Genomic DNA, 21,434 nt, shown 5'->3' with positions numbered 1-21,434 from the left:
TGTATTGTTTATATTGACCGGATACATATCAGCTGGAATGTAATAAGTTCCTATTGCCCAAAGTGTCCATCAGTCATCGATTTTTGTTGCGGCATTTAAAGCTTTTTTTTAAATTGCCGTTTAAAATCCTGCAGCAAGATCGCTGTCCGTCGCGTGATAAACAATTCACAGACCTACACACACCGACTCCAAATCAATAAAGTCGAGAAGGAAACCCCATTGCATTTATACTTTATTGTTGCACCAGGCATCTGACATATTCCTTAAAGCACAGACCACGTACAAACCCCCCACCATAATCATGTCCCTTTAATTAAGATGAGTAGCTACACTGCCATCGTCACCAATTCCCAAGAATTTCAAGCACATTTCGGAAGATAAACATAATTTGCAGTTATTTACGGGAAACATCAAAGTATCAAATTCATAGTAGACTTTATTGCTCTGTAGGTTCTACCGCAGAACATGGGGTAAGACAGACGTACAGATAAGAGGGACCTTATACACATCAGCACGCCCTGCTCTGACAACTGTAAGCTGTCTGTGTACAGAGGGAAATAACACTTACTGTATGTGCCAACAGCCCAGCAATAGCGCCATCATCAGAATTCATGTTTTATTTGTAGCAGACACTGATCGATGTGAATCACAAGTCACACAACCTCATATGTACAGTAATAGTGGTTCGGACTCCTTTTTCACAAGTAGGGGTGTAAGGGTGCACCTGCTTGAACACAGGTGTCTCTGTCATGATAGCTGATAGGAAGACTGCGAAGTGACCTTCCTAGGGCGGAAAACCACTCACCGCTACGAGAGATGATGTCACAGTAAACGTAATATTAAGTAGAGTATAAGTAGAACACATTTTACGTCCGTTAGTAAGCAAAGGTCGGTAAAATGTTTCTACTTTCCGGGAATAACAAGTAATGGTCAGGCTTGTATCTTACCGTCCCCGTATCTACATCTATTGTAGATAGCATTTCCAATTATGGGCTCTATGTACTAAGCCTTGGAGCGAGATGGAGTGGACAGAGATAACGTACCAGCCAATCAGCTCCTAACTGTCATTTTTCAAACACATCCAGTAACATGGCAGTTGGGAGCTGATTAGTTGGAACTTTATCTCTCTATACTTTATCGCAAAGAATGGGGTAGCCTCCTGCCGGCGCTAACTGGCTGTGCCCGCAGGTGGCTTGCTGACATTTTTCTGATCGCAGCGGCTGTGTGACGTCACGCAGCTGCCCTGCCACCGTATTGAAGCTGCGCCCCTGCAACAATCCGTCTAGGTAACACAGCGTTGACGCATTCACCCTGCGAATGCCTCTGCCGGACAGGCAGAAGCGTTCGCATTTTCTGCGCATGCGCCCGCATCCTTTTAGTAATTTTTGCGGTTGGATCGCAATAGATCACTAAATTTCATATAAATGGGGGACAGGTATCAAATCTTCTGGAAAGAAAAAGGAAAAATTGCCCGTAGCGACCAATTACTCCTTTAGAAGGTTTGATACATCTTCCCAATAGTAAATAATGCTCCAATGAAAATGCTGCCCGTCATTAAATTTGTACAGATTGGCCAGCACTATGGGGTTGATGCATGAAGCAGTGAAGAGAATGGAAAAGTGGATAAATGATACCTCAATGATGATTGGTTGTCCATTGGTCCACTTCTCCAACTCTTTTCTCTGCTTGGTACATTAACCCCTAAAATACGTACCAAAGGCTGGCAGTTGAGATGTTGAGAAGAACATAAAGAATTTTTGCCACGTAGCTGCTCCGCTATTGTGTGATGATAACGCAGCATTATTACATAAGAGATGAAAGACTGCCGATTCCAGCCCTGACTCTTCTGGTGACATTAAGGAATCCGGCGAAGGTCACGGCTGACTTATAGTACGCCGGAGCAGGCTACCTCCTTTAACGGTTATGTATATTATCAGGCAACATAACACTAGAACACCTATCGATTTTGATTAATATTTCATTTTGTCCGACTGGATAGAAGAAAGACTTTCCTAATAAATAGAATTTAGCAGATAAATAATGTCCTTGATGAAACATGGTTTGTACGGCTTAAATTTCATGTTTACTGAAAATTAAAAATGCTTAAAAATTATTTGGGTATATTAACCCTTTTGTTAGTGGCTAAATTCATTATATTTCATATGGAGCCTCAGGAAGGTTTAGGAGACCAGGGGTAGGGATTACGGTGAGGTTGGGGGCTGTGATATTTGGGATGCACGATAGGAGAAGGGGGCAATTCATAGAGGGAGCTATAAGACAGTCCATTTTACTTATAGTGCAGTCCATGTGAGCTGTAGACCATCCAGAACGAGTCTGTGTAATACAGGACTAAGCTCCCGACCTACAGCTTCCCATTAGCGAATGCAGCCTCCTGGAACTGGGGCACAAAACCTCTGAAATAAATCCTGAAAGACATAAACATTGGCTGATTAATCAGTTGTGCAGATGGAATACATATAATATATTTATTAATCCATCAGACTCTACCAGCCGGCCTCCCTGTTTAAACATCTCGCTTGTGTGTTTGCAAACCACCGATTAACCGCGCAAACTGGCGTAACTGGTGCGTGCAAGGGGAGCCACTGCTATGGGGCCCAGAGTCTTAGGAGGGCCTGGACCCAGGTTATAAAGTTGCATACCAATTTCCTAGACTTGCCTGCCAAGCAATTGGGTCTGATCCATTGGCCAGCCTGAATTGTGTACATTTTCAGTGAGAGGTGCATGTAGTGATTGTTATAATGCGTTGTTATAATGGAATACTGTTCCCCGTGAAGAGGTAACGGACTTATAATGGCACTCTACTGTGTGTACAGCTATTGCCAAACCACAATGCGAGGTCGCAGAAGCTTCCCGTTATGTGGTATTATCACTGAGGAACAATCCTCTGAGTGTAGACCAGATTGGTCCCAAGTGCACCAGTTCAGTGGACAGCCAAATGCCACGTAGATCCCCTGCACCTTATGCAATCTTCCTTGCTAGACGTTCATCGTCTGCAGATCCGCTCTGTCAGTCCCTCCATTGGTATTCTACCATATTCAATATAAAATACTTTTACTCACACATAAGGCCATTAACCATACTACACCAACGTACATCTCTTCGCTCATCTCAAAATATCTCCCAACCCGACCTCTCCGCTCTTCACAAGATCTACATCTCCCATCCACACTCATTACTTGCTCTCATGCACGATTGCAGGACTTTCTTCGGGCTGCACCCACTCTGTGGATTTCCCTACCACGCACAATAAGACTCTCCCCTGGTCTCCAATCCTTCAAACCTTCCCTGAAAACTCACCTCTTCAGGCTAGCTTATCACATTCCAGAACCGCTCACTCAACCTTCATAAGCTTTTCTATCCGATTATATCCCCACAGTACAGTCCGCACATATGCTCCACATATTTTCTCTTTCTTCACTTTCCCTTCTTTCTGACCATGGTTCATCATTGCTGTGATGTGATATCATGCAACCCACCTAGAACCTTTGCAATCCAGTGGACAAATATGCAATAGTTCCTTTCCTTGTGTATCCGTGCCTATTTCCCTATAGATTGTAAGCTTGCGAGCAGGGCCTTCCTACCTCTATGACTGTTTATTACCCAGTTTTGTTATATCATTGACTCCAATTGTAAAGCGCAACGGAATTTGCTGCGCTATAAAAGAAACGGTCAATAAATAAATGAATGAATTAACTAATTAATAAATGCAGAGAACCTGACAAGCAGAGAGAAAACACCTCTTCAAATGCTAGTCAGGGTTAAGACAGCTGAGTGTCACAGTAACAAGGAGTGTTATATTTATGGGACAAGCATTTTCATCTTGTAATGACAGGATTACGCATAGTAAATGCTCCTTAATACACCTTAAAAGAGACATTTTCTCGCCTGTCTGCTGCTCAGGTTAAAGAGAATTCCTTGGCTGTAATTACTGCCTTTAAATTGCCTCTGTAAATTATTTCATTTGCGCACAAATGAAACCTCTAAAAATGTGCGGTGAATGTCTGCAACTTCAGACGTCTTTCTGCGCAGAGCTGGAAATCTGCAGTGGAAATGCTGCGTTCCGGTGTCACAGGTCTATCGTTACGCAGCGAAGTCTGATGTCACAGAGAACCACATGGATGCAATGGCCATACGGCGGAGTCTTTGTGGGGGTGCTAGAGTTTTAGGATATGATTTATTGAGACACCTGGATTACGCACGTGCACAGACGTGTTACACACCAAACACTTCATCAGTCTTACTGGTGAGGCCAGGCACCCTACAGCCTCACTCACCTTTGTGTTACACCTTAGGGTAGCAAACTTTCTTAAATCACGGCGCCCAGCATTTTTATCACGGCACCGCTAGGCCAAAAGAATTTTATTGATAAATTCTGAAAAAAATATTAAGTATATTGTGCCTGCCTGTCATCCGTAGGGGCAGTTATTATGTGATGGTGTACAGTAGTGCTTCTGTTTGTCTACATGTTTTATGTTTGGCAGACACCAGCACTGCTTTTGCCTATCACTTTCACCATAAATAATTTGATTTGGTCTTGGACCACCAACCCGAGGCACCGCTGCAAGAGCCTCGCGGCACACCAGGGTGCCACGGCACACAGTATGGGAACCACTGCCTGAGGGTGATGAAGATGCAGCAACGAGGGTCCCAGTCACCTACAAACAGCTCCCAGCTACTAGACTACTGAAATAACTAAACACAGGAAGCGGAACGGCGCTGAAACAATTCGCTGCGTGCTTTCCGTTCCTCTGGTGCAGCCCCAGGAACAGGTTTATCGCTCACCACTGTAAAATGGCCGCTGAGCTGGAGGGAGTGAGAACGGTGACATTCAAAGCTAATATTTACTGCTATACCCTTCTTTCACGGTGTTATGCACGCCGTTCTGTGACTTGTGGTTCAGGCAGTTACTGAGATACAATAAAACGACGACTCTCTATGAAATCGCACGCCTGAAAGTTAGATATTGATATATCTTCTATGGCAACAAACAGAAAACCCTAACTATTACCTTTGTATACGGACGGACTCTCACAATCATTTTATAGATGAATGCAATAAACCAATAAAAAAAACACTTGTTTCCAAAACAGAAAACATCTACGGAAGCAAACACAAACACAGTCTTATGACCATTGTAATAAGATAAGGGAGCAATTCAATTATGTGTGAGCAACGGAACCACATCTCATCCCCATCTTACTCTGGACTTGTAGATCAGAGAGTCAGTGACTAACTTCAGTGTTGCATATTTAGCTTACGGCGATCTGAACCCTTATATGAATTATAGGGGCCCATTCCCTAGTATCCATTGCCTCTTGGGGTCACTGATTGAAGACTCACTTCTATCTGTGTTCCTGCGCAGCTTCTGGTTTAAAGCTCTATGAGCACACAGCAACAGATGAGACCAGCATAAGCTTTGCAGCAGCCTGCTGCGGAACCAAGCTCTCCTAACAATATCACCAGGTACATTGTGCTGCTGTTCCATCTCCTTCCAGCTTCCTGCTCAGCTGCTGGCTGTAAGATGACGAAACGTTTTCCTGCACGCTATTCCACAGTCATCAGACAATGCACGGGACATTACTCTGTGGATAGTACGGCCAGGCCATTACACACCAGCTCTTCTGGCTTCCTCTGCAGGTGGCTCGATAAATGCTGGTTTTAGATGCCCAGAGATACAGGGAATATATGAGGGTGTTTATAGTTTTCAGCCGAGAGAGGGGGGTTGGGAGTTACTGCTGTTGGATCCCTTATTGGTGAGTAACAACAAGGCAGTGGATTAGAAGATCGTCAGTAGATAGACTTTTAATAGGTTGACAATCAATAGGTTGTTAGGGTAAAAGGGTCGACATAGACTTAGGTAATCAGGGTGAAACGGTCGACATGCAAATGATCGTCAGTTATTTTAACCCTAAGCCTAACCTTCATCATATTGCCTAACCTTCCCCCTGGTGCCTTAACCTAACCATCCCCTTCTGAACCTGTCGACCTTTTGACACGGTCAACCTAAGTCCATGTTGACCTTTTAACTATCGACCATTTGACCCTGTCGTCCGTCTAGTGTCCACCTACTGACTGTCTATGTATTTACTTTTTATCTTCCATATGGATACCGAGTGACAATAGCCAAATGGGAGGGCAGATTAGCCAACAGGCTGATCCCTGAAACAGTGGTATATATGTGTCCTCCTACATCCTTGCTGCAGTCCCGTTAAACAGCCCTTCTAGTCATGCCTAGTTGTGAGCGTGTTACTAACACCGGGCGTCTTTTTGTAAATTTTCCCCCCAAAAATGTGTCTTATTCACATTGCTATACGAATAAGATGCACAATCAGACTCTGCTGATTAAAATGCTATACCGCCTATATTCTGTGTGTGACTGTGGCTGTATCTGCATACGAAATGTTATGTCATAGTGTTCTCCTGGAAATCACTGTAACGTAGCATTTCGTACGAAGATACAGCCGCAGTCGCACAAAGAATATAGGCATGTGCCACGCGGCATGGCATTTTAAACAGCAGAGTCTGCTTGTGCGTTTTAAGATGCGAATGAACGAATAAGATGCATTTTCAGCAAAAAACGACACCCGGCGTTAGCAGAGCTGCCCGGCAACTGTCGGCTCACCCACGCCGGGCATCTCATTGTGCATGGCGTATTGAGGCTAGATGTATGAGGACATATCTGTAAGCTGAGGCTGTTGGCCTTGGTTCCTGTTCCTAACCCAACAGACGGTTTTCGGGTCTTCAGAGAGTTCGGGGCAGGAGAGCTGGTCTACATCTAGCTCTGGGACATATATGGGAAAGCGTGAATCATCCGTGGCGCAGTGCACATGCAGCTTTGGGTCCAGCACGTGCCTCGATTTGCAAAAATCCAAGGCGTACTGGCTTATGGAATGAGAGAGCAGCATTCATGGTATTATAGCCGAGGCTTGCACAGCCAAGTAAATTTTTTAAGGTTGTGCGCCCATCTCCATGCTGTAAAAAGATTGCAGTTTTAAAGCAGTTGTAATCTGGCAGCCTTTGGGTGTCATGGTGCCTCAGTAGAGGAGAGCATTTTACGCACTCCACAGGGGCGTATTGTGGGCCTCATAGCAACATTTGTAATCGTCCCATGTACTGCCCAATGTCGGACAAAGAAACTTGGGACAGACAAGGAAGGCAGGGCCTCCCTCAGCAATGGACCGCTGCACCTATGGTAGTTGTCACTTGGCCCTCCAAGAAATATAAAAAGTTTCAGGAACAGAACCTCCACACGGAATAAGCACAGACCCAATATCTGGCAGTACCACACCCTTCAGCGTGTTTCTGTGTTTTCACACTAGTTTTTTTTATACATTTGGGTTGACCGAGAGCACCGGCCTCGACTTTCAACATGAAAATAATAATTACCTTCACTGTTTGTGGTCAGAATGAAAAATAATTATAATGTATGATGTATAGAGACTTTATTACACCATAATGGCTAAAAAAGAAAATATACCTGCTCAGAATGAGGAGTAAGTCCTCATCATTGCCTTACAGAGGTAAGGGGAAAGATAGAAGCGCACTGAGCTCACACTCAGACATGGGTGGATTGGGAGAAGGGGAGGATATGATAAAATCAGGTAGTGGCTTGCAGGTATATATATCTGGATGGATGTCAATTCTGGTGGTGACATGGGTGGAAAGCTGGGTTGCTGGAACTACAGAGAAGGATCGGTGCGGAGGAGTAAAGTGATGGGGCAATGAGGTCACTGGGTTTAAGACTAAAATAGTTTGGTATAGTGAGAAAGAGTGCAGAGTAGTTACATCAGAGAATGCGCCCAAGTGGGGTAAGTCGGCGTTAAAGCGAGAAGTACTCCGGATTTCTATAGCGGCATGTTTGTAAATAATAGTTCTGGTTGGAGGTCTATGGTTGGGGTATAGAGAACTTCTGTACATGCTGTGAGTAGTGGCAGGGGCGGGTGAGTGGTTCAAGCGTGAAGGCCAAAGAGGAGACTATAGACGATTTCTGGTAAAGTCAATGAAGAGACCTCAAAGTATCCCTAGTTTGGTAAATAAAAAGACCTCAGAGTATCCCTAGTTTGGCAAATAAAGAGACCTCAGAGAATATCTGGTTTGGCAAATGAAGAGGCCTCAGAGTATCCCTGGTTTGGCATATAGAGAGACCTCAGAGTATACCTGGTTTGGCATATAGAGAGACCTCAGAGTATACCTGGTTTGGCAAATGAAGAGACCTCAGAGTATACCTGGTTTGGCATATAGAGAGACCTCAGAGTATTCCTGGTTTGGCTAATAGAGAGACCTTAGAGTATCGCTAGTTTGCCAAATGAAGAGACCTCAGAGTATTCCTGGTTTAGCAAATGAAGACACCTCAGAGTATTGCTGATTTGGCAAATGAAGACCTCAGGGTGTCCCTGGTTTGGCAAATGAAGATACGGGTCTGTGTCAAGTTTAGTATTACGACTTACCTGCCCATCAGAGGTGCTAATTACCAAGCACAACTCTGTTCATATAAGAAACTAAAAAGTGAGTTCTTGGAGGAAGATTACAGGCCTGTTAATAAATACTGGTTTGAAATGTAACCTAGCAACATAATTAGCTTAATTATTAATAGAATGTGGGTCACGCTTAAACAGTGGTGCCTTATGAAACTGTCAGTTATTAGAAATACAAAATGTGATATTGGCTTTGTGGTCACCTAACCAATCTTATTGTGCTACTCCTCCAAAGTTGTCCTGCTCACCAGTCCAGGTGACAGACACAACATACAGCAGGAGTAGGGCAGAGCAGGAGTCCTTTGAAAGATAGTCCGAGGTCCTTATTGTTCCCTGACCAAAGAGTTATTTTCCATTGTCCAAACATGTACACACGGATTTAGGCTCCTGGAAATCCAATGGCTTTGACCTCCAGTATCATTACAGAGAGCTGAGGGAGAGGCTCCCAAACACAGTCTGAAGGTTAATTCCTGGGAGGTGAACACAAGCCAGCAGCCCATAAAACCAGTTGTGATAAACAAGCCGTTTGTTGCCTCGGACAGGCAAACCCTTCTGTCATGCAGCCAAGAACAGGTTGTTTTGGGTGTCAGGTATAATCATAAACAAGTTTTCCAGGTCTTGGGACAAGTTACAGCAGGAAGAAAAAAAAAGACAATAACAAACCTATTGAGGAATCTCTAGAAGAGAAGTGTGCGGACGCTGCCTCCACAGCCGGGACAGTGACGGTGCTGGACTGAGGTCACCAAGAAATATATTCTTATTTATATCTCTATTATATTTATTATAATAACCGTTGTGAGTTTTGCCACATGGTATTGCCACCTTGCTGACATTGTGTCCCTTATATAAATTTCTCTCTCTTTTAAAGACGTCTTTTTAAAATATTGGAATATGACGTGAAATTTGTTAAACGTAACATACAGTATGTTAATATATTATCAGTCATGAACATATATAAATGTTAGTTTTTTTTTCTAATAGGCCCTATACACTGGGCGATAATTCTCAAAGATATGAACGATCTCGTTCATTAATGAACGAGATACAGTTGATATCTTTGAGTGTGGAGGCACCAGCGATGAACGATGTGCGGCTCCGCGCTCGTTCATCGCTGGTGCCCCGTCGACTGTGCATGTCGGCCAATATGGACGATCTCGTCCATATTTGCATGCACTGCTATGGAGCCGTGTGACGCGGGGAGTGAAGAAACTTCACTCCCCCCGTCACTGCCCCCCTTCCCCGCCGCCGCCGCCGGGTCGCCCGTCGCCAATATCCGCCGTCGGGCAGCTCGGCGGCAGATCGGTAAATGTGTAGGGCCCTTGACAGTGCATGTTTTCCATGGTATCCGTTCACATGGTCGACCATGTTATGGTCGACAGTCATTAGGTCGACCACTATTGGTCGACATTGACATGGTCGACATGGACACATGGTCGACACATGAAAATGGTCGACACATGAAAGGTCAACACATGAAAAGGTCGACATGAATTTTTTAACTTTTTTTTCTTTTGGGGAACTTTTCCATACTGTACGATCCACTTGGACTACGATTGGAACGGTAATCTGTGCCGAGCGAAGCGGTAGCGGAGCGAAGGCACCATGCCCGAAGCATGGCGAGCGAAGCGAGCCATGCGAGGGTACGCGGTGCACTAATTGGGGTTCCCAGTCACATTACGCAAAAAACGACACAAAAAAAAAGTTAAAAAACTCATGTCGAACTTTTCATGTGTCGACCTTTCACGTGTCGACCATTTCCATGTGTCGATCATGTGTCCATGTCGACCATGTCAAGTCGACCAACAGTGGTCGACCTAATGACTGTCGACCATAACATGGTCGACCATTCATACCGGAACCGTTTTCCATATATCCTAGTTGGTGCACAGGTGCATTCATTACTGGCTGACACATTTTAAAAAAGATCCACAAGTGGACCTAATTACTTCACTTGTGATACTGAGATCTATAGAACATACACTGTTAGGGGTCCCTGAGGGCTGGAATTGGGAAACACTGCTCTATGGGGTCTATTCATCATTCCTTATTGTAGGTGAATAGATTATTTTCCACCTAAATTTTGTAGGAGTGATGCAACAGACCCTTCATCATAAAGGTAAATGCAGGAGGTCCCTATATGCCGCCCCGATGTGGTACCCCATATGGGGACCTATATTCATCAACACCCGACTGTGAGAACTGATGCCAGCTTCCGTTCCGCGGAGCCCCGCTGCCTGTGATGGTAAGAAGTCCGGGTTTCGCAGAGGAGGTCTATAGAGGTTCACATGCGTGAAATCCATTCAGAACAAACGCAGCAGAGTAAACGCTTACAGCTAGTAATTAGCGGAAGTGACTCCTGATTCTCTGCATGATACTTGATATAAAGAGACAAATATTTGTATTAATCTTGGATCAATTTTTACATATTAATTAGGTCACATCTAAAACGCCTTTTTCCAGCGTAACCAATTTGAGTTTTTATCTTTCTTTGTAATTGAATGTTTATTAATGAAGTAGCCAGTCACTGAAACCTCTTCCATGGCCTTCTTAAAGTGAATATCATACCCCATATTAATAGTGATCTAACCGATGACTTGCAGAACTTTGGTGCCTTTGCAGCTGCTGACAGGCAGTGAGGGCCTGGTCCAGAGACGGATCTCAGGAGTGCATGCAGTAGCAACTACTGGAGGTCGGCCATCTGCAGCTTTATGCAAATGCTGCTACAAACCACTTCCCTTGTGTATATCTGCGCGGCTGAAGGTGCAAGAACTGAGGCTGTAATCCAAGTTTACGCATCCCTAGGCGCCACCATCAAAACTTACACTGCCTTACGGCAGCTGCAGTTTCTCTATCTATGGCCTACATCTTTGCACGCGGGTGGTCTTCAGGTTGCCGAATGTCGGGATCCCGGCGCACAGTATACCGGCGCCGGAATCCCGACACCCGGCATACCGACAGATATTCTCCCTCGTGGGGGTCCATGACCCCCCTGGAGGGAGAATAAATAGCGTGCCACCGTGCCCGCAGCGTGGAGAGCGCAGCAAGCCCGTAAGGGGCTCATTTGTGCTCGTCACGCTGTCGGTATGCCGGCGGTCGGGCTCCCGGCGCTGGACGCTGATCGCCGGGAGCCCGGCCGCCGGCATACCATTCTACACCCTATGAACGCAGCCACTTTCACTTACACATCTGTGACACTTCCATAAAGCAGACCATTTTAGCCCGCGCTACTAGCCACCTAGTCACCAGTCACTGCCCAGGAACAACCACTACATTTTCAATACACTTCTCTCCACGTACACCTGAAATAATAACTGCGACTCCGTACAGAGACAATCGGGACGAACGTGCAGTGCGATCAAAGACACTGCCCAGTAACACACGAACACTCCACGTGTGACGTCACCTTGCGTTCCGGCCCTGAGTGCTTCTTATAAACTAGTATCCCGACAGCCTGTTCCATCACCGTTTTTCCTATTTGTGTCCCACGTAATGAGTAAGTACCACGGCTATCACATTGACCTACATGGATGAATAATAAATTAGGAAGACTTTTAAATGTTATTAATATGTGCTTTCTGTAGCTCCCTAAACACTTCACTTCTGTGTATTATTCTTACTGCATCTCTTAAAAATATAATTTAATATTATGTTTTCAGATTTTGGTCTATTTTCCCTGCGTATTAATTTGGTCGAATTATCCGCAACAATTACAAGTAACGATGAGTTCAGACTTATTGGGGGTGATTCCGAGATGATCGTAGCGCACAGCTACGATCAGGCACACTGACATGCGGGGGGATGCCCAGCACAGGGCTAGTCCACCCCGCATGTCAGGGCCGACCCCGTTGCAGAAGTACAAAAGCATCGCACAGCGGTGATGCTTTTGCACTGTAGGAGTAACACCCAGCCAGCGCAGCTACTGCCCGCTGGCAGGAGTTACTCGTCGCTGCCCGGGTCGCAGCGGCTGCGCGTAATGTCACGCAGCCGCCGTGGCTCACCCCTCCTCCCCAACAGTCCGTGCACACCTACGTAGCCCGGACCGCGCCCCCTATACGACGGACAAACGCCGCCGGCCCGCCCCCTCCCACCTCTGCCTGTCAATCAGGAAGAGGTGATCGCTAGCCTAAGACAGCCGTCGGCTGCCTGCCATATGCACTGCAGCGATCGGGTCAGAATGACCCCCGAAGAGCCAATAAAACCACTACAGTACATTCATATACTAAGGGGTCTATTCATGAAGCAGTGAAAAGTGTGGAGAAGTGAGCCAGTGAAGAAGTTGCCCATGGCAACCAATCAGCATTGAAGTAACATTTCTTATTTGCATACTATACAATTGTACGGAGCAGCTGATTGGTTGCCATGGGCAACTTCTCCACAGGCTCACTTCTCCACTCTTTTCACTGCTTCATGAATAGACCTATAAGAGTATACTGTTCTTACAATCTGTAGTGCATGTGGCGCTTTCGGCTGTAATACTGAGCCCCTCACTGTTGGTTCCTTGTTCCTCCCGTCGCTAGCCACACTTACTTTCTACCGTCACTTGAACATAGAAAAAGTTTCAAAAAAATAATAAACTGTAACATTTCTCTAGTCTACGGCCAACGCTCACATCTACAATCTATACTGGGAACATTGGGAAGCCAGAGCGGGGGCGACCGCGCACACACAGCCGGTATTAGTGTCATGTAAATTAGAGGATGATGGGTGAAAGCTATCAGTGTAACATAAAAAAAAAAGAGAGATATAATTAACGCAACGATCCTATTCTCCTGTGTGTCGTGGCAGAGAAAGCAATACCCCATTAAGAGGCTGCCGCTGAACACAGCTTCCAAAATAGATCACTTGGAATGCACTGTAATTATAAGGCTTCGAACTAGAAGGAACGAGACAGAACTTGTGTATGTACTTTGGGAGAAGTTTAGAGTTCTACATCTGCTTACAGCAATGCATTAATATAAGCACTAGATCCAGATAGTGCCCGAGATCTTTCAAGAGCATTGCGTGCGCGGAAAACGGTGCCGAGACCGCCTCCCATCTATCACAAAACTTTTCTGTCCAACGCTACCCCCAAAGCAGTGAATCTGCAGAAAAGTCAGTAATTGCTTCTAGTGGTCAGACATCAAAGAGAAACATTTTCCTACACACTCTGGTACAGACTACTGTGTGTGACCGCGTTCTGATCTGACCCGTATTATCTTATGTAAGGAAATACCCAGTTTTCTAATGTATCAGTATAATGGTGGTCATTCCGATTTGATCGCTAGCTGCTTTCGTTCGCTGTGCAGCGATGAAGCAAAAAAAAAAATGGCACTTCTGCGCATGCGTCGCAATGCGCACGCGCGTGGTACTATTACAATGAACGATGTAGTTTCACCGAAGGTCTAGCGAAACTTTTCAGTCGCACTGCTGGCTGCAGAGTGATTGACATGAAGTGGGGGTTTCTGGGTGTCAACTGACCGTTTTCAGGGAGTGGTCGAAAAAACGCAGGCGTGCCAGGAAAAACGCAGGCGTGGCTGGGCAAAGCAGGGCGTGTTTGTGACATCAAAACAGGAACTGAACAGTCTGAAGTCATCGCAAGCGCTGAGTAGGTATTGAGCTACTCTAAAGCTAAAATTCACTCCCAGTGGGCGGCGGCATAGCGATTGCACGGCTGCTAAAAACTGCTAGCGAGCGAACAACTCGGAATGACCACCAATACCCCATACTAAGGCAGGTAACTGCACACGTCATCCCCCCAGGGCTTACACATAAATCAGATATACGCCTAGGACCTACACTGTGCCGGTCGCTGGCGTTTGCGTGTGGGCAGGGGAAAAGGAGAGCCAGAAACCTGGGATAATTACTGTTTTACTCCAAGTCACCTGATACATGTAAAAGGAGCCAGGTTGGAGCAGGTTAGGTGTGGTTTGTTTGAAAACATGTAACTCACCTGATGCTGTCTACAGCACCTCCTGCTCTGGAAACACCTGTCAGTATGGAGACTGGTCTGTGAGTGCATACAGCACAGAAACCCCTTGCAGCACAGAAACACATGCAGCTTTTGCACATCAACGAGCATCGATACAGGATTTCTGCATGCGTGGAAGGAAACAACCTGGGACTAAGTTCTGCTTCCACGACCCTGCTCTCGACCAGGGTCATGGAGCAGAAACTCGGGTGATCCGCCGGCTGCTATACTCTGCAAATTCCCGGGTCACATGTCTGAAAGCGGCAAGAGAGTAACCTAATCACTATATGAGGACCATTGCATACCTACAGTGTCACGTAAAGCCCCCCATACATCAGCAATCACAAAAAAAAAAAGAATTTGCAGATTCTGAGAATTTTTCCCAGATTTAAAGATTCCCCAGTCCACCAATCTGTGGTCACACATTAAGGGGGGTACACACTAGGCGATTTCAGCCTAAAAAATAAACGATAACGACATAAATGTCGTTATCGTTTATTTTTAGGCTGAAATCGCCCAATGTATATGGGGGTGATATTGGTGATCGATGAGCACTCCCGTGTGTCGTTCAGTCATCACCAATATTGAGCTGATATGCAGCTCAACTCGTCAATGTCGGGCTGATCTGCATGTTCGGGAATGGTGGCGGTGACGTCACTGAACGTTATCGCTGAACAATAACGTTCAGTGTGTATGCACTATATGGTTCAATGAAATGGGGCCTAATTCAGATCTGATCGCAGCAGCAAATTTGTTAGCAGTTGGGTAAAACCATGTGCACTGCAGGGGGGCAGATGTAACATGTGCAGAGAGAGTTAGATTTAGGTGGGGTGTGTTCAAACTGAAATCTAAATTGCAGTGTAAAAATAAAGCAGCCAGTATTTACCCTGCACAGAAACAAAATAACCCACCCAAATCTAACTCTCTCTGCACATGTTACATCTGCCCCAGCTGCAGTGCGCATAGGGGGTCATTCGCTAGCTTTTTTTGCAGCGTTGCAATCAGGTCAGAACTGCGCATGCGTATGCACCGCAATGCGCAGGCGCGTCACACGGGTGCAAAGCGAATCGTTGCTGTGCGATGGCTTTTACGAAAGAATCCATTCGCACAGCCGATCGCAAGGAGATTGACAGGAAGAAGGCGTTTGTGGGTGTCAACTGACCAATTTCAGGCAGTGTTTGGAAAAACGCAGGCGTGTCCAAGCATTTGCAGGGCGGGTGTCTGACGTCAATTCCAGCCCTGAACAGGCTGAAGTGATCGCAGTGGCTGAGTAAGTCCTGGGCTACTCAGAAACTGCACAAAATTTAGTTGCACCGCTCGGCTGCACATGTGATTGCACACTTGCACAGCTAAGATACACTCCCCTGTGGGCGGTGACTATGCGGACACAGGACTGCAAAAAACAGCTAGCGAGCAATCAGGTCTGAATTACCCCCCATAGTTTTGCCCAACTGCTAATAAATTTTCTGCTGCGATCAGATCTGAATTACCCCCATAGTTATCCTTCGCCGACATTCCACAATTGGGAAGTGTGTACCCGCCTTTACAGATATATTTCAGAGATTTGCAGATAATTTTCAGCAAATACAGATCTGCCAATCTTGAAAGACTCATCAGTATAGTAGAAACGGTCTGCAGATCTGATGATTGCACCATACACTAGCAATCTACAGCCCCGGTTGATCTGTGAAATCCAACATGTTGGACAACCTGCTTTTCCAATCCCAATCGATTGTTGGTTGGAATCTGCGATCTGTGAATCCCATACATCACAGCTTTATTTGCACAATAATCTGCAAAATGCCAAATTGCCCCAACTGATTGCTGATGTATGGGAAACCTAACACAGAGGAGTACCGGAGAGAAATCTTAGCTGGAAGCGTTCCTTGTTGGCGTCTCTATGTAATCTTGACCTGTTAGCGTTGCCATTGAGTTTTACGTTGTGCGTGACATTTTTCTCTTTTATTTTTGCCCACTCAGGGGTAATTTGTCTTACTTTACTGACCGCATACTACTGCGTCTTCACATGAGGTTTATTTGATTTTTAACTACTGCAGACAGAGAAATAATTCAAAGAAACGTAAATAAGTAATATTCCCGACACACAATCATCGCTCGTCTTCTACCACTCCAGACAAACACATTATTTCAGAAGTCCGTTCACAGCATCTGCTTTAATTGCCCTCTGCCGCGGTGACACGGTAATTACCGGTGCTTTGAGATGCACGCGCGGTTGTCATTGTGTTCGGATTTGCCACAGACAAAAACGTCAAAACATTTAAAAAATGCTTTTATCCCTCTTCTTAAAGAAACATTCCATCAGAAACTGACAGATGTAGTGGAACCGGTTGCACCACTCTGCGGGACGCTGCTGTTTCAGCAACACACTGTATGGCGGTTGCGCAATGTGCATTGTGGCAGTACCGTCATATCTTCCAACATTTCACAAGCAAGAATTGGAACAGGGGGTGTGGCAGCGCCATGATGGAGTCATGGTACCGAACCTGAAGCCCCCCCTTTTCCACCTCCCCTCCATTCACCCATTCTGTGCCATCGTTCCAGTAGCAGGTGCGTACGTAGAACACTTGCTCTCTGGTTATCAGGGCAGCAACACCTGTCTGGCCCAAACAATTTGTAACCTCCAAATGACTTTGAATTTAATGATTTGTAAATGTCATCATGCAACTTTAAACTTCACATATTGGACCTGTTTTACTTCAGTGCATGCGTCAGGGACGCACTGCGCATCTGTCCTCATAATTACCGCTGCGGGAAGCAGATTAGAGTTGTAAGAAGATCCATGCAATTTCGAAGGCCGTTCCTGGTCACTGATTGGAGGATGGCTATAAGTGGCGGACGTGTCGGCGCCAGGGTCTACACTGGAGATTCTGACTAACCCTAGGGTTGCTCTAGTGTCTGATGGTGTAGCTTTTGTTCGATCGATGGTTCGCCTTTGTGCGCACATTGGTGGAATCGTGGCGCAGCCAGTGCTGGTCTCAATAGGACGCCCACCGGCACTGAATCAGGCCCTACGACAGGAAAATATTGTGTCTTATAGCCTGGATGATATAAAGGACTTGGTGATAATCAGAAGAAGGCTGTAAAAATATAAAGCAATGCCATTCCTAATATTTCCTGGCGGACCATGTACAAACCAATTAATGATGAAAGAGTTCTTACCCTTAGATACTGTCATGTTTGTAGAATGCCGGATTCAGCAGTAATATATTTTCTTTCGCAGCACATTGTATAAAATCTCTTTAGTTTTGTGGCTTTTTAAAGGAAAAAATGCATTTATAGGGCCCAGGAATATATTTTAATAGTATCAATTCCTCTAAACACATGGATAATATACACCTGTGTGACACTCAGGCCACAGTGAGGCTTATTCACAAAATGCAACAAAATGCAGGCCTGTATTGCTCCTTTATCTGCACAACAGCTTCTGTCTGCCTGTTGTATCTAAGCTTCCTTACCCTTGGTGCTGACCCCAGAAAACCAGTTTGTGTCTTTGCTCATAGTGGAAACTCCAATCTACTGTAACACACCTTTAGGGCCAATCCCTTCATCCAGTTACACTTTTCCAAATTCCTCCTAAAAGTACCGCTCGGTTTAGCCTCCATTAGGTGTCACATTTATCATGAGAGTGACAGGACACAGGGACTTGTCTGTACTACACACGTGGAGTGCCGAGCGCCTAGATCCATGCTTTTCATCAGCGCGCAAACTAGCTGGTGCAAAATGTGCCCCAATCAAGTATAAATCTAGGCTCATTCTCTGCCAGATCTGAGATGGTGAAAAAAAATCCTGTCCTTCTGCAGGGATTCTTCTGGGGGAAAACCAGGAACATTATGGCGCTGATTCATAGCCAGGGGCAAAGCAAAAATAAAAAAATGGCTCCTTGGTAAAACCATGCTGCACTGCAGGTGGGGCCGATGTAACATGTGCAGAGAGAGTTAGACCTGGGAGGGGCATGTCCAAACTCAAATCTAAATTCTAAACTGCAGTGAAAAATAAAGCTGCCTAACATTTGTGGGCTACATGCAAAAGCAGCCGGTATTTACCCTGCATGCAAAAAATAAAGATATTTGCATCCCTTACTGTCCAACATGGTTTGTTCAGATGCAAAGGCACTTGCTTTTTTCCCCTCGCTCCCACATCTGAATCAGCCTCTCTACGTCTAATTTTTGAATTGCAAACAAAAACACAGACAATAGCTGGCGATAGATGACACTGCGCCTCAGGTTACTCAGCAAACAGCGCCAATAAGAAGACGAAGACGTAATAAAATAAGGTCAGACACATTTACTCACTTTCTTTGTCTATAAAAAAACAAAATCAGACTTAAGGAATGTGCGACTCAGCCTCTACTATGCTGGGAATGCTGGGACTTGTTATTCACCAGCAGCCGGAGAAATACCCACTACTTCAGCTAAATATACTGCACACATGGAGAGTAATGCACATTGGGGGTCATTCCGAGTTGATCGCTAGCTGCCGTTGTTCGCAGCGCGGCGATCAGGCTAAAAATCTGCATTTCTGCACATGCGTATGCACCGCAATGCGACGTACGGGTACAAAGGCATTTGTTGTTTAGCACAGGTCTAGCAAAGTTTTCAGTCGTTCTGACGGCCGCAAGAAGATTGACAGGAAGGGGGCATTTCTGGGTGTCAACTGACCATTTTCAGGGAGTGGTTGGGAAAACGCAGGCGTGTCTGAAAAAATGCAGGCGTGGCTGGGAGGGTGTATTACGTCAAATCCGGACACGAATAGGCTGAAGTGATCGCAAGCGCTGAGTAGGTTCAGAGCTACTCAGAAACTGCACAAACTGTTTTTGCAGAACTCGCCTGCACATGCGCCCGCACTTCTGCTAAGCTAAAATACACTCCCCAGTGGGCGGCGGCATAGCGTTTGCACGGCTGCTAAAAACTGCTAGCGAGCGATCAACTCAGAATGACCCCCATTGTTTATACAGGAATATAAGGAACAGTTAACCGTTTTTGTGCCAATAACAATCTACTCATTATGTGGGTACACACGGAGAGATCCGTGTTTAAAATCTAAGAAATCTGACTAGATTGCTTAGATTTTAAGCACGGATCTGCCGTGTGTATGCCCCCCAGCGATATAGCGATGCCGCTATCGCCGATGCTAGATTGAGCTGCATGCAGGCTCAATCTAGCGGTTTGCTCACTTCACCGTTGTGTGAAGTGAGCGCCCCCCCCTCCCCTCGCTCAGCACATCGCGCTGTGCTGAGCGGGGGGAGAGATGTGTGCTGAGCGGTCTGTGTTACTGTGTTAAGATCGCTCAGCACACATCTCTCCCGTCAGTGCCCCCCTGTACTGTATAATCTCACTGCTGCAGCATCCTATACCTGTACATACACTCACATTATCTTGTGTGTTATCATCTCTCATTTAGGAACTGAGCAGACAGAAACTGCCCCGAGGCATCAGAGCTGTGTAAGCTAGAATGCAGTCTTCCTCCAGAGCGCAGGCTACATCCCTGCTCTACGGCAGCATCCATGCAGAGAGACACTGCAGGAACTGATCCCCTCCGCACTTTTCTGGAGCTGAGCCTTTACAGATTACAGTCTAGTGAAGGAAATGCAGCTTGTAAGAGCTGCTGGCATCCCATTGCTCTTTGGGGGTCATTCCGACCTGATCGCACGCTGCCGTTTTTTGCAGTGCAGCGATCAGGTCACTACTGCGCATGCACCGCAATGCGCAGGTGCGTCGTACGGGTACAAAGCGGTTCGTTGCTGAGCGATGGATTTAATGAAGAATCCATTCGCACAGCCGATCGCAAGGAGATTGACAGGAAGAGGGCGTTTGTGGGTGGCAACTGACCGTTTTCAGGGAGTGGTTGGAAAAACGCAGGTGTGTCCAAGTGTTTGCAGGGCGGGTGTCTGACGTCAATTCCGGGACCGGACAGGCTGAAGTGATCGCAGCGGCTGAGTAAGTTCAGACCTACTCAGAAACTGCACATTTTTGTAGCGCTCGGCTGCACAGGCGTTCGCACACTTGCACAGCTAAAATACACTACCCCAGTGGGCAGCGACTTTGCGTTTGCACGGCTGCTAAAAGTAGCTAGCGAGCGATCAACTCGGAATGAGGGCCTTTATCGGGTAATTAGTGCACCAAAAAGGCAAGTGGGCATTACCATAGTATTAAACAAATGTCATCGTCACAATTCAGTATTAATCCTCATATCTATATTATATAAAAATAAATAGGGCTTAGCTAAAAAATTTTTTATTTTATTACAAAAATGACAGAAAAGAAAATAGTGTAAAAGAAAAAATAAGAATTTACTTACCGATAATTCTATTTCTCATAGTCCGTAGTGGATGCTGGGGACTCCGTAAGGACCATGGGGAATAACGGCTCCGCAGGAGACTGGGCACATCTAAAGAAAGCTTTAGGACTATCTGGTGTGCACTGGCTCCTCCCCCTATGACCCTCCTCCAAGCCTCAGTTAGGATACTGTGCCCGGACGAGCGTACACAATAAGGAAGGATTTTGAATCCCGGGTAAGACTCATACCAGCCACACCAATCACACCGTATAACCTGTGATCTGAACCCAGTTAACAGCATGATAACAGAGGAGCCTCTGAAAAGATGGCTCACAACAATAATAACCCGATTTTTGTAACAATAACTATGTACAAGTATTGCAGACAATCCGCACTTGGGATGGGCGCCCAGCATCCACTACGGACTATGAGAAATAGAATTATCGGTAAGTAAATTCTTATTTTCTCTAACGTCCTAAGTGGATGCTGGGGACTCCGTAAGGACCATGGGGATTATACCAAAGCTCCCAAACGGGCGGGAGAGTGCGGATGACTCTGCAGCACCAAATGAGAGAACTCCAGGTCCTCCTCAGCCAGGATATCAATTTTGTAGAATTTTACAAACGTATTTGCTCCTGACCAAGTAGCTGCTCGGCAAAGTTGTAAAGCCGAGACCCCTCGGGCAGCCGCCCAAG

General features: G+C 45.8%; 1 protein-coding gene across 3 annotated transcripts in view; it reads right to left on the bottom strand.

Moving 5' to 3' along the window:
- Window positions 1-219: 219 nt before the first annotated feature.
- The window catches only part of BABAM2 (BRISC and BRCA1 A complex member 2), a 462,713-nt gene continuing 441,498 nt past the window's right edge, over window positions 220-21,434 (bottom strand). For all 3 annotated transcript variants that reach the window (XM_063918901.1, XM_063918900.1, XM_063918902.1), the window contains one exon: window positions 220-2,426. In XM_063918901.1, coding sequence (XP_063774971.1) covers window positions 2,363-2,426 — 64 coding nt within the window. In that variant the 3' untranslated portion in view covers window positions 220-2,362. The remainder of the gene's footprint in view (window positions 2,427-21,434) is intronic.

Source organism: Pseudophryne corroboree, chromosome 4 (genome assembly GCF_028390025.1).
Source record: "Pseudophryne corroboree isolate aPseCor3 chromosome 4, aPseCor3.hap2, whole genome shotgun sequence".
Taxonomy (NCBI): Eukaryota; Metazoa; Chordata; class Amphibia; order Anura; family Myobatrachidae; genus Pseudophryne; species Pseudophryne corroboree.
The sequence above is the reverse complement of the archived record's forward strand: the minus strand, read 5'-3'. Positions and strand labels throughout refer to the sequence as shown.